This window comes from Leuciscus leuciscus, assembly GCF_965113295.1.
Source record: "Leuciscus leuciscus genome assembly, chromosome: 5".
NCBI lineage: Eukaryota > Metazoa > Chordata > Actinopteri > Cypriniformes > Leuciscidae > Leuciscus > Leuciscus leuciscus.
This window is the reverse complement of record NC_138729.1, coordinates 10711882-10727784: the sequence shown is the minus strand read 5'-3', so window position 1 is coordinate 10727784 and position 15903 is coordinate 10711882. Positions and strand designations below refer to the sequence as shown.

Below are 15903 nucleotides of genomic sequence, written 5' to 3'. Positions count from 1 at the left end.
GATTAACTAACTGTATTTTTCTATGTACATTTCTGAAATGCACTTTCTGTAAAGCTGCTTTGAGACAATATGTATTGTGAAAAGCGCTATACAAATAAATTTGAATTGAATTGAATTGAAATGTAATTTAGAAGGCAATACAATTTTAAAACATTTGTTTTTTTTAGTTTTTGGTTCTACTTTTCAAGAAATATAGTATAGAACTCACTGTTTTAGATGGCATACTGTGATTTTCTTGTTGCACTTTGCTGTATAAAAGGTTTTATCTTGTCTTAAAAAGTTTTATGTACTGTATAGATGTTCTTTATTCATCCTGTATGCTGGTATTTTTACTAGCATGACCCCTTTTATACTAAGTCAATGTTATCACATTTCTGTATAGCTGATTGTAAGTAATTGCAAATAATTTTACACTGCGTATTTTTAGTAAATCCGGACAGTAGGGGTTTGTGCTGGTGCAGGCTGTTAGTAAATCTGGCCCTTGGAGTGGATTGCCAGTACAATGATTCATTTATTTCACCTTTATTATTTATACCTGCTGCCTTACACTATATCATATTTGAATGTATTAGAATCTGTACTATTTAAAATTACTATATATTTTTAAATATATATTTAAATAATCTATACTACACTAAATAGAATTCATTTTATAAATATATGTTATTATTGATCATATTTAATAATTATATTTGTAATATATTTGTCATTTGTAATAGAAATATAGAGTTTTAGTCTTGACTTCTTCTGAAACGGTTAAAAATATATTTTGTGGCAGCATCATGGTACAGTGATGGCATCAGATAGTAATACCATGGAACATGAAATATTATGTCTGAATTTTTTTATTTTTTTTTATGTTAAGTAAAGGGGGACAGAACTTGTGTGTCAACAATTTTTGTGTAAACAAATGTATTATAATAGGCTTATATAATTCCTAAAAAGGTGGGTCGCGGCTTGATGACCATGGGGAAATGTGGGTCCCATGGCCAAACTATTCAAAACATCATTCAATGTTGTGATAATCGTAATTAATAATCACAATTACAAATTCAAGGGAATAATCGACAATTATAATTTTTGTCATAGTCCTACTTATTAAAATAAAATGTGAATGCATTTGACATTAATTGTTGTTTACTTGTTTGTTTATATCCATAATTAATTGATACCTGATTCCCTTACAAGAATTTTTGGCTAAAAAGTCACTGAATCGATTTCAGGTCACTGAATCGTTTTGGATCGGATCGTTCTAAATGAACCAATATCGTCCTTGAATCGTATCGACAACCATGAATCGTGAATTGAATTGAATCGAATCGTTGTTAAAATGAATCGTTACACCCCTACATGGTGCCTTTTGTTACTGTGTAATTACTATCTGTTTTAATTATTACAAAATACTATTTCTGCAGCAGCCAAATTCATACTTCAAGAGACTACTTTATTCCCAGCTACCAAACAAAAGGTATTTGCTAATTCAATAATTTCTGTTGGGCCAAAATTCTGGGCATTTCAAATGGTTGTATAATTAAATTGGCCCTCTTAAGACAACTGAGACATCAACTATGAACATGTAGACACATGTAGAATGTCACAGTCCTTGATAGTCCTCTTCATGTTTTCCAATAAAAATAGCTTTTATTTAAAAAAAAAAAAGAGGAAATTAAGCTTTCACTGTCCAAGAATGGAGGATAACCATTCATATATCTGTTTTGAATTGTGAGCTACTTTAGGGCTTAATTGTAACAATATTTCTAGAAAACAATAAACCCTTCTAATCATTCACCGTAAGCAATACGGTGGCCACAATATTTTTTATGGAGGGTGAAAGAGCAGCTGAGCTGATCCAATAAAGTGCAGCCAAAGGCCATTTTCACAGACTGATGCGGAGTGAGATGGACATTGGTAAGCGACATGGCAATGATGCCAAGTGGGTCTCTCCTTTTCTCTTGACCTGCTGTACATGAAAAGCCAATTGTGCAGAGACAAGAGAATTTCAAAGTTACCACTGAAAGAAAATGTCAGCATGCTTTCATTTTAACCATGATAAGGCTTCTCTTGTATTTTTAATAACGCTGTGCTACCAGTGAGGTTTTTGCACATCTGAGGTTAGAGTGAAACTTGATCTGGATGATATTTTAAGGCCACATGAACATTTATGCAGAGAGTTTGTAAGGTTTGATGGCACTTGGATTATTATTATTATTCATTGTGAGAATTTTTTATTTTTATGGATTCAACATTTTTGCTCCATTAATAACTGTTTTGTGGTCTTTTCTAATGCCTGTTAGACTTGATTCATTGATATCTCTACTGAATAGCCTCAAAGATGTCCATTACAATTATCTGTCTGTGCTACAAAAATGCACACATTCCCTACATTCTCAGCACTATTATCATTTTTCTTCTTGTTAATAGTGCAAAAAAAGAGTTCAACAGAGAATGCCTGTTGAGCATTAGCAATGGGATTGTAGGCTTTTGAGATAATATTGCCCTAAGCACAAACTGAATTTGAATAAATCCAACAGCTACATACATCAAAAGGTTTCTCACTGTGCGTTCACACCGGACACGAATACCGCGTCAAATTCGCGTCTACCGCGTCTAGTTTGACGCTTGACCACTTTGTGTTAATTCGCGTGTCTAACGCGCGTAAAAACAAAAGTTTGAAGCGAAATTTACGCGCGTCAGAGGTGAAAGTTTTGGCGGCCATCTTTTTTAGATGTTTATCGAGCATTAGCATTAGCATTAATCGAGAGAGTCACCGCTCGTATATGCTCTGGAGAGCAGAAACAGCTGCGTAGGGGACATCGTCGCTGTACTCGGGTCCACCAGACCCTCCGGAGGGTTTCAGGAGTTTCACAATTTGCTCCAGGAGCTAGGTTTGTTGGACCTAACGGTGAGGACGCTGACGAGGACAGCGTAGGCCGTATAAGGCCTCAGCCTCGAGTGGTCGCTGCCTGTCGAGCCCGCGCTCTACAGCCCGGCGCGAGGTTCACCCTCGCCCGCACCCACCTAATCTGTCATTTATTTTTGTTTTGATAATAAATGGAGCCAGCCTCCAAAAGTGAAACCTGTCCTGTGTTTTTGTTTTTATACACTAAATTGTGTTTGTTGTCTTTACATTAGAATAATTATGTTTCATATAATCTAGAATAGATATGGAATAAATAGCATTCAATACAAAATGAGTATCTCTCATATATTGAAATCGAGTTTTTATGTGAAAGATTTGCTTTGTTGTGCATTTTAGTCATATTACAAAATAATTGATTGAGGCCAAACATAAAATAACATTATAAACTGTCACTTCACCATGTGACAGCAGCAAGCAGGCTCCTGATTGGTTAACGCGGCGCGAATTGACGCAGAAGTTCAGATTTTTCAACTCGGGCGGCAGACGCGAATTCGCGTCAAACGCGTGAATGCACAAATAGCACTAATAAAATCATTCGCGCGTAACGCGCTTAACGCGCCAGACGCTCAATTCGCGCTATTCGCGCGAACTTGACGCGCGAATGAGGCGTATTCGCGTCTACCGCGCCGCGCTCTACGCCTCATTCGCGCCGCAGGAATTTTTTACGCGCGTAACGCGTCTTTGCATTGACTTAACATTGAAATCACTCGCGCCTGACGCGCTATTCGCGTCCGGTGTGAACGCACCATCAGTCACTCAGTCTCTGCCAACCATGGTTATTAACTACAACTAAAACAAAAGCCATAAAAAAATTTTTTAAAACATTTTGGTTAGCCAAACTAAAATGAATGTTAACTGAAATAAAAACAAAAAAACAAACAAAGAAATGAAAAACTTTCAGCTATTTTCTAAGGCAACATTTCTCCCTTTTACTTAGTTTAACTTGATTTAACTAAAACTGAAATATAATTAATAAAATGATTAGATAAAAAAATAAAAAATAAAATAATAATATATATATATATATATAAAAAAACCCAACACAATTTCGATTTTTTTTAATAAAATATTTGATAAAAACTATAATTGTATCTCAATAATACTAAAAAGGTACTGCTTTTTAAGTTTAGATTAATATTAGATTAATTTGTTGTAATTCTATTTTCTTGCAATAATCTATGGGTGGAGGTTAATATACCATTATCAAATGACCTGCAGCAGTAATCTATCAGAGGAGGCCAAGATATTTCAGCAGCTAGTTTAGCCAGCAATATTAGCGTTTTTTAGACTTATAAACATTACAATGTCCACAGGACAACCCTTTGTATTTCGAGAGCAATAGTAAGCAGTTGGTTATCATGCACATCCATTATAATATCTGCCATTTATCGTTTATCGGCCATAATATGAAGCAAGAAATGATTGGACAAAATATAAATATCTGATTTATGCATGTCTTTTTATAGAAAACCTCAATGTGGGAAAATATCAAGAAAGCAACTGAAACTCAAAGAACTCATGTTACCTTTTTAACTTCTCTCTTTTTTTTGCAAAGGTAATCATTTCAGCTGTGTAGTGCTAAAAAAAATGTATATATATATATATATATATATATATATATCTTCATCACAATTTTAAAATAGCACCTATGCTTTTTTGTAATCTTATAGTAACATCTAAAGACTAAGGAGAAAAAGTGAAATGACCCTACTTGATGCATAGCTACAACTCATTTAGTCCTCTAGTTCCTGTGAAACCTTTGTGGGGCTTTAACATATTGTCTTAGGTGCATTATGTTTCAAGGACAGATCAATTGGTTTTCTGTGAGTTGGAAATCACACAGCCGACACAAAAGCCCTGCAGTGCCATGTGCATTGTAAACCAAAAGCTGTAAGGTGCCAGCTCACTGCAGCCAGTGGGACATGTCACGAAGGTGTTGTTAGGCGATTACCCAATTAAATTAATTGAACAGCACATATTTAAACAATAGCAAGACACTTTGAATCATGCCTCGTATCCTCAATTTTGAAGCTCATTTTTGGTATACAGTCTGAGGTAATTTTTAACTTCCAGCAACCTGAAATGTGGCTCCATATGAAAAATAAAATAATGTTCCTTACCTCAAGATACACCACCCAGGGCATAACTAATGTGGCCACGAGAAGATCTGCCACCGCCAGGCTGACAATGAGGTAATTAGTGGTGGTCTGCAGCGCTTTCTCTCGGGAGACTGCCATACACACCAACACATTGCCGAATACAATGACAAAGATGAGGAGAGTCAGGAGCATGGCATAGTAGTTATACTGATGCTTGGCCTCACAGCTTGTGCTGTTGAGGGCCCCAGTTCCGTTGTCAAAATAAGTGTCATTGTAGGGATACTCCGTGAGGAAATCCATGAGCTGTTGCCAGGGAAGATGCCTGAAACTGAGAGACATAATTCACTGTCAGTGAAGCCACATGGAATGAAACCAAACAGCATTATGTCAACACAAAGGAACATGTTATTGATCAGAGGTTGCTTTATCATATCTCAGTAGAGTTTTTGATTTATGTTTTATTTTAAGCAGAATTGTGTAATTTCTAGGCCAGAATTCCACTTCACCAAATGAAACAACAATTATGATTGTTTTCAAACTGCTTTCCTGAACAACCCTCAAGTCTTCCACTGGTTTGAAAACAGATAGTCCAACTCAAGCCATTGATTGAGCCAGTGTTGCTGTCTTGAGCTGGCAAAAGGAGAACTGGCCAGAGTAAAACCCCCAACTGAGCCTGGTTTTTCCCCAAGTTTTTTTCATTTTTTTTTTCATTTCTGTCACCTGATGGAGTTTGGGTTCCTTGCCACTGTTGCCTTCGGCTTGCTTAGTTGGGGTTTAAAATACACTTAAAATTCAACAATGTTATATATTTGACTGCACTAACACTGTTGAATGAGAACAAAACTTGAATGATTATCTGATTTATAGCTAATTCAACCTTGTTTCATTATTAACTAATCATGAAACATTGGCAATGCTACTGAACTAAATTGAATCCACATTGAACTGAATTGAGCTGAATAACAGTTCTATTGTCTTCTGAAAAGCTGCTTATAACTGAACTGAACTAGAGTTCTCAACGGGTCGGGTCGGCCCGACAAACCCGACGGGACCCGCGGGTTCGGGTCGAAAATATAAGCAAATGACTCGGGTCGGGTCGGACCTCGGGCTTAATCTTTTCCGCTAAGTAAAAAAACAAAAACATTTATTAATCATCGCTGCTGTTCACCGTAAAGAAAGTCTGGCTGCTGCGTGCAACGTGCATCATGGAGAGGGGCGGGGGCAGACGCCACTGCGTGCACGCCTTTAGCCTGGAGAAGAAGATGGAGTTGGTGAAAAGTAAACTTGCCGCAGGTGAATTCACCGTCGCTACTACAGCCTATTTATATATTTAAAGTTTATTGTTTCAGTTGTTTGTATTGTTAAAAGGCGTGAACATTAAAGGTTGATTTGAATTCGCGTCTGCTGGTCATGAATAGGCTATGTGTATGAGAAAAAAAAAAAATTCCGACGCGGCATCGGGCCGTGGGCCGGGTTCGGGCAGATAATTCATGTTGATGTGTCGGGTTACATCGGGTCCGGGCTTTAAAAGCCACGGGCCGGGTCGGGTCGGGTTGTAATTTTCAGGCCCGTTGAGAACTCTAAACTGAACTCATTTCATAATTGATGAACTTTATACAGTTAATGAACTGAACTGAATCAACACTGAACTGACTTGAGCTGAATAATAACACTATTGTCTTCTGTAAAGCAGCTTTAATGCAGAATTTGATTTGTTTCATATTTGATGAAGTTTTAATCATTGATCATTTCCTGTTTATTACTGTAAAGCTTCTCTGAAACATTCGGTGTTGTATAAAGCACTTCAGAAATAAAGAGGACTTTACTTTACTTGAAAATCAACATACAAATAGTTTACTAATACATTTTTATCCACATTAAGTGATGAAGTTATAAGTATTTATTAAATGAAAAAAATATATATACAGTATAGGGCTCTAATGTTTATAGCACAGTTCCCTTTCGAAAGGGAACTTGCGCTGTGTCCCCTAGGAGTCGCTATAGGGAATGCCTTGGGCGTGACTGGTGTCTGAAGTGGAAATCTAAACATGACAATGAACTTGACATTGGCAGGCGGCAGCCTATGACGAAACTACAGGTGAGATCGAGAGTATAAAAGTGCACCTGTGCAATACGTCATCCTCTTATTTTCTTCAGGAGGCCGTATGTTTGAACGTGCGATCTGAACAGGCAAGTTTATAATATGACCAGCACTAGCACTGCAAATTTTAGAATGTGTGTTCATCTGTTTCAGCGTTTTCTGACACATGATGACACACACGATATGTGCGTTATGTGTATGGGTGAGGAGCATACAGGCTCAGTCTTTGTGTGCATTGTGAGCGCTCTCCTCTGAGGAAACTTCACTCTTGTTTGCCCCATTTCTTGAGGGAATCGGGACAGCCATCTTTGTCCCGCGGTTCAGGACCTGCTGCAGCCGAGGCCAGCAGGAAACTGAAGTCGTGGGGCTGGCAGATGGAGCTTGCCGATGTGCTTGAGAGGGGTTTGAGTGTCTCTCGCTTGTTGGTGGCTGACCAACTCTCTCTCGCGGCATCTGATTCAGCAGCGAGCGTATTCCTCGCCCCAGGTCAAGCTGTGCAGGGTGAGGCTGATGAGGACGACGATGTTTCTGAGCGTTCTCACCCCGCCTGCCCCGCATATGACGAGTTGTTAGACGTTATGTCGTGCCGCGGATAGGTTAGGTCTGCCGTGGAAACTCGATAAGCGCACCCTCATGCGACCGCCTCGATGAACGTTTTCTCTCAGGGCATAATCCACCTAGCCTGGCTAACATCAGACCACATCTCATTGAGATGTGGTGTGGGAACCATGTGTTCATTTTCTCGTATTTGAGGGGTGGTTTACGAATGCCCAGAGCCGTTTATCAAATGCGCCTGTACGTACGTAGCTCATAGCCAATCGTTTCAATTATACCAGATGACGTATGTAGAGCGACAGAAATTCGACGAGGAAGAAGACGAAATAAACTTGCGTTCTAAACTACTGAGAACACTATATAAGGCTGCATTGAAAGGTAACTTCACGTCTGATACCATGTTAACTTGGATCCATAGATATAAACAAACTGCTTCGGTGTGTCGCATAAATGTAGTCATCGTCTTGCTGCTCCCTCCCCGTTCTGTGATTGGATCCCTTTTTGAGGGGAAAATCTGGTCCATGGTGTCCAGGCTGCCTAGCAGCGTGAATAAAACCGCGCTGCGCTCAAGGCAGCATGGGGAAACCCAGGCTATAATCCACCAGCTCGTATGAGCCTTTTTCATAATCCACCTTTTACCCAGATCTTCACAGTGAGTTGCGGAGGTCTTGGAAAAAGCCATATTTTGCACACATCCACCGTTCACAGGACGTGGAGCATTGCCAGGCCTCCTCTCGCTATTGAGAGTCAAGTTATAGAGGCCTAAGGTCCTCAGAGCTTCACAGGTCCTCAGAGCTCCACCAGGATAGTGATATTAAGTAGTAGGCTCTGTGAGCCTTCTTGTAAACTGTCATAAGTGTAGGACGTAGTAAGGCCTCCTCTCAATTTTGGGAGTCGTCAAGTTGAGGCCTCCATCCTCAGAGCTTGATCAGGCAGCAGGGCTGAGTCGATAGGCACCCTCTAATCCTCCTTGGCTACTACCTTTTTTATGGAGCATCGCCAGGCCTCCTCTCACTTAGAGAGTTGTTTTACAGAGGCCTCCGCTCCTCAGAGCTCCACCCGGATAGCGATGTCAAGTAGTTAGGCTCTCTGTGAGCCTCCTTGGTAGCTCTGCCCTACAAAGGCAAAATACCTTAACCCCCTGAGGTCGGCTGTATCGCCGGCGATACCAGCTCGCTTTTTTTTTTATCAGTGTAAAAGAAACTCATAAATACTCTGTTGACTTTGATTTTCCATAGGAGTTTCATACATCAATCGACCATACTAAATGTTCTGACCGCATTTGTGCAGGACAAAGCTCTGAGACATCAGAAGTTACAGGGACTGATGGCAGCTGTACAAAGTACACAGGCTGCACCGTAATTTTAATTTTAATGGACATTAAAACAAAGGCAGTGTGATGGCCCAAGCCACACAGGATAAATAACCGGCAAGGCAGGGTAACAGCCAGCAATGGTAATACCGCACACAAGCCATGTTTTAGGTACACAGGTAAAGTTATTTTTGCAGTTAGCCACACCCCAAACAATTTATGATTTGAATACACTGATCACATAGTTTATTTCAGGTATAATATAGATTTATTTGCTTCAACCATACACTGTTTAAATGGAGTGCACACATTTTTACATTGTAGGGTTATGTAAACATTTTCTGTTTTATTAATCATTGTTTCTTTGTTACCATGTTGGAGAGAGGTCTGTCCTGGGGGAAGAAAGGCGTGGCCAAGGGTGGAGGACTGTTATATCCTGTGACCTGCCAATTAAGCCATACCATGTGCTGCTGTGACGGTAGCCAGCCCTTCTGGATTATCCTCACTCAAGTTTCAGCGCCCCCTTTTGTATGTTTATGGACTCGCGTACTTGCTTCCTAGTATGCATTGTTGACTGCTGATTGACTATCACCTGTTCTGATTTAACTCTGATCAGTGAACCTATATCTGGCTTGTTAACCTGGCATCTCTTTGTGCAGTATTGTTTCACTGTTATGTGCATGTCTGAGCGTTCCTGGTTTTCCTTGCCTTCCTGTGTCTTGACTCTTGCCTTGCTGAATATCTCTGATTGTCGCAGCCTGCCTAGTGACCCTCTGCCTGTTTCTGGATTCCGTTTGCCTGCAGCCTGCCCATGATCTCCAGCCTGGTTCTCGATATGCCTCTGTTTAACCCTGAATATGTTGATGCTGAATCTAATCTTTGACTGAGTCTAATAAATTGTTGCACTTGGATCTGCCTCTGTCATCTCAATCATAACAGAATACTGCACCAAAACGAAGATCCAGCAACTATGTCTACTCTGTATGCTGCAGTCACCGCTCGAGCTTCCCTGCTTGCCACGCATCAGCTCCAGCTGTCTCGCCTGACCTCAGTAACGGAGGAACTGCTCAAGGCTGTTCAATCTTTGCAAAAGTCTGCTGTGGCTTCATCTCCAGCGTCAGCATCTCCTGCACCAGCACATGCTTCCGAGCCTCTGACTATCGAAAGTACGAGCCCTCACCTCGCATTCCCCGAAAAGTTCACTGGAGATCCTGGTAAATTCAAAGATTTTGTTTCCAGATGCTCTCTGTATTTCATCCAGCAGCATTCGCTTTATCCTACTGATGCCGATAAGATCGCCTTTGTTTGTTCGCTGCTCTCTGGCTGCGCATTGGATTGGCTCGTCACGGTCTGGAAAACGGATGGATCCACCTTCCCCTCATTCGAGGTATTTATGCAGCACTTTCAAGCTATGTTCGATGGCGTTCAGGAGGGTGAGGAAGCGGAGAAACAAGCGCATCGCATCAGACCAGTCAAGCCTTCACGATTTGTCATGCCCGTGCAGCCAGCTCTTCGCGTTGGCACTGTCCGTACCGTGTTTCGCACCGGATCTTTTGAATCCGTTCTTCGCGCCGGTCCTGATGAGCCTGTGCTTCACGTAAGCCCTGCTACCCGATTAGTCACTAGACTTCCTATGATGATCTCCAGCATAATAGACCCTCAGCTGATATCAGTGCGATCGACCAGAAATATCGTGCCTCGCGCCAGATCCTTCGAATCCGCTCTCCGCGCTGGAGCTGTTGTGCCTGCTGTCCACGTGAGTCTTGCCGAGCTCGCGCCCCATATAGCGCCTGCTGAATCGAAGACTGTGGAAATTATGCCCGCCAAATCTGAGATCACGGAGGTTTCGCCTGCCGAACCGGAGTCTGAGCGCAACGAGGCCGTTCCTGCCGAGTCAAATGAGTCAAGCCCTGCCGAGTAAAATTTTCACAATTCCATAATAAAAGGATAAGTGCGGATAGAATATGGATTCCCTTGATGATCAGCCACAGCATGGAGATCAAAAGGAAAAACAGAAGGCTCACAGAAGCGGGGTAGTTATGTCCAGACAGACATTGTTTTCCACAAAATCTGTCTCATCCTCCAAACCAGAGCAAATATTTCATTGACGCAGGCTATACCTTTCCACAACTCCTAATATTTGTAATTACAATAACAATTCTACGCTTTTTCTGTTTGTAATTCTTTAAAATTAGATACATAACATAGAACAATTGTATTATTTGAGTCAAGAAGAGGAGCTAAAAAAAGAAAAACTTCATGTTTGACTCCTCCGTGCCTACAACCCCCACGTTCAATCCCACCTCACTGTAATGGTGGCCATGGGACCGAACCGCGGAGTGCAAGCGCTCAACTCTCATCCCTTAAGAGAGAGTCAAGCCCAGGTGGAACCAATTACTGTGACAACATCAGCAAAAGTACGCATTTAACCTCAGGTGCACTAGTTCAAACATCAGATTCTATCACTCTGTAAAGAATCATATGAAAACGGACACGAATGCATCTCCCTTGAGTACCGAGCACGCTTGTGCTAACGTTAACTACTATCCCTCAGGAGAGAGCAGATAGGAAAAAGCTCCTTACCTGTCTCTTGTAGTCAGTCTCGTTTATGCATCATACCTAGCGCATCCAGCTTGCTCAAAGAGAAGACAGCATTCCACCCAAATGTGCATCCCATATCCCTCGAGAATAGAGATGGAGTGAACAGAGCTTTTAAATGAGAAATCCTCACAATGCTTGCATTCAGCTCCCTCAGGAGTTAAACGCACATGCCCCTCACTTATGTACAATAAACGGTCTCCTGAAGACAAGAAAGAATATGACATATTTTACAGGTGCCCTTTTATACTCACGGTCGCACCAGTAGTGACGTCATAGGCTGACGCCTGCCTAAGTTAATTGCCGTGTTAAGACTCATGCTTCAGACACCGGTCATGCAGGAGCGATTCCCCATAGCGCCCTCTAGGGGACGCAACACGAGTTCCCTTTCGAAAGGGAACTAAACTTAAAGGGATAGTTCATCCAAATGTTTTGTCATCATTTACTCACCCTCAAGTTGTTCCAAATCTGGGTGAGTTTCTTTCTTCTGCTGAAAACAAAAGAAGATATTTTGAATAATGCTGGTAACCAAGAAGTTGACGGTAGCCAATGACTTCCCTAGTAGGAAAAAAAATACCATGGAAGTCAATGGCTACCATCAACTGTCTGGTTACAGTAATTCAAATATATATATATATATATATATATATATATATATATATATATTATTTTGTGTTCAACAGAATAAAGAAATTCAACTTCATTAGAAACAACTTAAGGGTGAGCAAATGATGACAGAATTATTATTTTTTTGGGTGAACTTTCCCTTTAACTGAATTAAAGAATTGAACATCCATTTGATGGAAGGTCATTTAAATTCACACAAAATGTTTTGTAACTGTTTGAGGACATTCAATTTGATACAGTTATAAAAGCGTTGAAATGCTCAGAAAAAGAAAACAAATGAGAATGGGGATCATGAGCACACTCACACAACCTGGGTGACCTTGTATTGTAAATGAACAGTAAGCACAATCACAACATTCAGCTAACACTCTCACAATTACACCCATCTTCGTATAATATATTGACGCTTTTGACATTTCGTCTACATCGAACGCACATGGCACCCTTTAGCGTCAATATGAGACGCAGATAGAAATGGGCCAGAAGGCGCCTCCTAGCGGTCTAACCCTATCCCTACACTAGACCTAAACCTACCCATAACCGAACAAAGCTCTGTGCGTCTCATATTGACGCTAAAGGGTGCCATGTGCGTTCGATGTAGACAAAATGTCAAAAGCGTCAGTATTATGACGCCCAAGGATGAGAATGCGTTGTATTTGATACACTCAAATTACAGAATATATCTTCCATCCTTCCTCCAATTTCTCCTCTAAGCGCTATAACATTGGACAGCTGCTGAAACAAGATTGATTTTTCTGTGTGAATAGTGGCATAATAGCTGTCTTATATTGATTTTGAATTTACACAGCAAGATATTTTCCTGCTCCAAAATCAACATCTCAAACCAACCAGAAAGAGCATTGAGAATGATGGTACAAGCTAAAGCTTACAGACAATTAGTATACAGTATATATCATAAGTAAATAATTTTTACTCAAATAATGTTCAAATGCCTCCCTAAAAAATGCCATTTTTTCTAGTATGTCCAGGACTAATTGTTACAAGGGAAATTATGGTTGTGATAAAGTCTATATCTCAGTAACTATCTCAGTCAGAAATCCATGTTGGTTTCAAATATATATTTCTTGAATTAGAAATGTTTCTGTAAATTCTGTCCTCTAATCTAAAATTATAGTATCATCTTATGTTTGCTATATAATTGAGAAACATGTGAACACAATAAAATAGTATACATTACAAAAGAGTCAACTATATAATAAAGGATTTTAACTGAAAAGTTGAATTGTGTCATTTCTAATTTCTTTTGGACAAAACAATGCTTTGGCATTTTGTATATTACCTTTTACATTTTTGCTGTTTCATTAATTGTTTTGTGTTTCATGATTGTTTCACTCTAAATTTAGCTGGAAAGCCTATAACAGACTTTCGAGGTTGCATTTTTATGTTGCCCACACTGTGCTGCTCATAAGTGTACAACACTTGTGAATGTGTCAGTTAATGTGTAATGAACTTTTTCTTTTTAGGTAATAATGGGGGGAAATGTTTGACAGCTTATAACTAATGTCCTAAAAAGAAACTGACTTTCAAAAAGGGCCCCATCCTGACAATATTCATTGTAATATAAAAGTGTGATATTATCATACTGGTTAACGTGGTAGAGAAATTACAGTCTTCCATTCTCCTGTATATCCTGAATTAGAAATGCATTTTGGTGTGGAAATTCAGATATATGTTCATCAGTCCAGTGCTTTGCACTTGTGAATGACAGATTATCTAATCCGGCATATCTAATCACACAAAAAAAAAAAAAAAAAAAAAAAAAAAACACCTCCCCTTCCTGTTTCGTTGGTCTGGAAACCCATTGCAAGTTGCATTCCAAACGAAGACGAAGACGAAGACGCGGACTGAACTTAAGGTAAGAGTAAAGTTAGCAAATTAACAGTTAATATTACTTGGGTTGGTAACTCACATTCTTTACAGATTTTGAATTGTTGTACAAAAACGAGGCTTCAAATGTAATTTGAAGATTGTTGTACGTGGATTTTCTAATTAGCATTAGGCCTACCATGTGGTTACGCTGGTAAGTTGCTTGTAAGGGTAGGCCTAATTGAAACTTTGCAACGGGCGATAATAAAATAGTTCGTTCTAGTGTAATTTGAAGCTCACATTAGAATACAGCAATAAAATAAGGCATGTAAGTTAGTATAAGCACGTGGATTTTCAGAACATCCATGAATAATGTAAGGTAACTTAACGTCATTTCTTTTAAATCTGGGTCTTATTTTATTCTTTAAAAAATATTTGTGTGTTTAAGTGACTGATGGGAACAACAATCTTTTAAATCGGTCCAATAGGCTATGCAAGACCGCGGCAGTCTACAGAGGCGAAAAAATTAACAGTTGGCTGACGTTAATGGGCAATTGTGTATCTTTAATTTACATCCACAAAACAAAATCTGCTTATTCGCCACTGACATGCTCAGATTATTATTCTAAGTGTCTGACAACATTATGGAAAGGTAGAGGTCGACATGTTTGTTTCAGAGTAAGATCCTTTTTATTTAACTCGTCCAAACTTGCCCGCATTTGTAGAAATATCGATTTAGTTTTCAAACTATTTCGTCATACAGAATGCATACTCCATTTACCACTGAATTATGCGAGCTGAAAGAACGTCCATAGCGCGCTCTGTCTGTTTCTCTTCGTGGTTTGCATTAGGACGACGGTAGATTTTACGTCTATAGTTAGAGCGCTCATTAGAGGTTTACAGCTGTCAATCATCTGTAAATTATGTGACCATAATCCTGCCTTCTGCATGACGTGGTTCCCTGTACTCTTTTCTCATCTGAGCTCCGAGGGAAAACAAACACAAAGAAACTGAAGACAATTGGCTGTCTGATCGGCAGGTCAGCTACCTGCAGTGTTTGTGGAGAGAAAAAAACGTGAAACTATTTTTAATTATAGTTATAGTTAAATGATTTTCTATGATTTGGGTTTCTTGCATTGGTCAGTTACTAACCATAACAGGAAACTAGGGGTGAAGTTATAATGGGCCAGACAAAAAGTTGTTTTCATTTCAAATGGCAAAGTTCCAGTTGTCCTGGTTTTTTTGTTGTTGTTGTTGTTTTTTGCATTTCACAGAACAATTTATAGTCCTGCGACTTGTTAACGTGTATGCACCATATCTTGCTGGCTGCTCAAAGTCTGCCATTGCATTAGTTACATTGCATTGCATGGTAATCTATTTTTGTCTTTCCAGACATCAGGCCACCTAAATGTCGTTCTTAGTGTATTTCTAGGGTTACTTTTTCTAGTTGGTATTCTGTTTCTCTTTTCCTGTGTCTCTAATTCTTTTCTTTCAGTATCTCATGATGTCTCTCCATCTCTCTTGGTCTCTTTCTCAGATCGAGGAGGGATTTCGGAGGATCACACTGAAGCCACTACAGTCCACATTCTTTGGGAAGTTGGACGAATACACGCCTAAATTGTTGAAACTCTACAGGAGGACGGGAGGAGCTGTTGGGAAGAAACTTGATGAGACCCTTGAAATCATGAATGAGGCATGTACTTTTAAAATTGTAGCAGTTACTTTAATGTGTAGCATTCCGATATCTGTACTTCTGTCAGGACCACTACCGTCAAATATGATTGACAATTAGCATACAGTTTGGATTGGCGGTATGGTTCCGTTCTGGGCGAGAACTCCCTGCACATCCATGCAGCCTAGCATG

General features: G+C 39.8%; 1 protein-coding gene across 1 annotated transcript in view; it reads right to left on the bottom strand.

Moving 5' to 3' along the window:
- The window catches only part of drd2b (dopamine receptor D2b), a gene marked incomplete at its 3' end in the record, with an annotated part of 147150 nt that overhangs the window by 78808 nt on the left and 52439 nt on the right, over positions 1-15903 (bottom strand). The window contains exon 2 of the mRNA XM_082170101.1: positions 5041-5347. Within this exon, the coding sequence (XP_082026227.1) occupies positions 5041-5319 (279 nt within the window). The 5' untranslated portion in view covers positions 5320-5347. The remainder of the gene's footprint in view (positions 1-5040; positions 5348-15903) is intronic.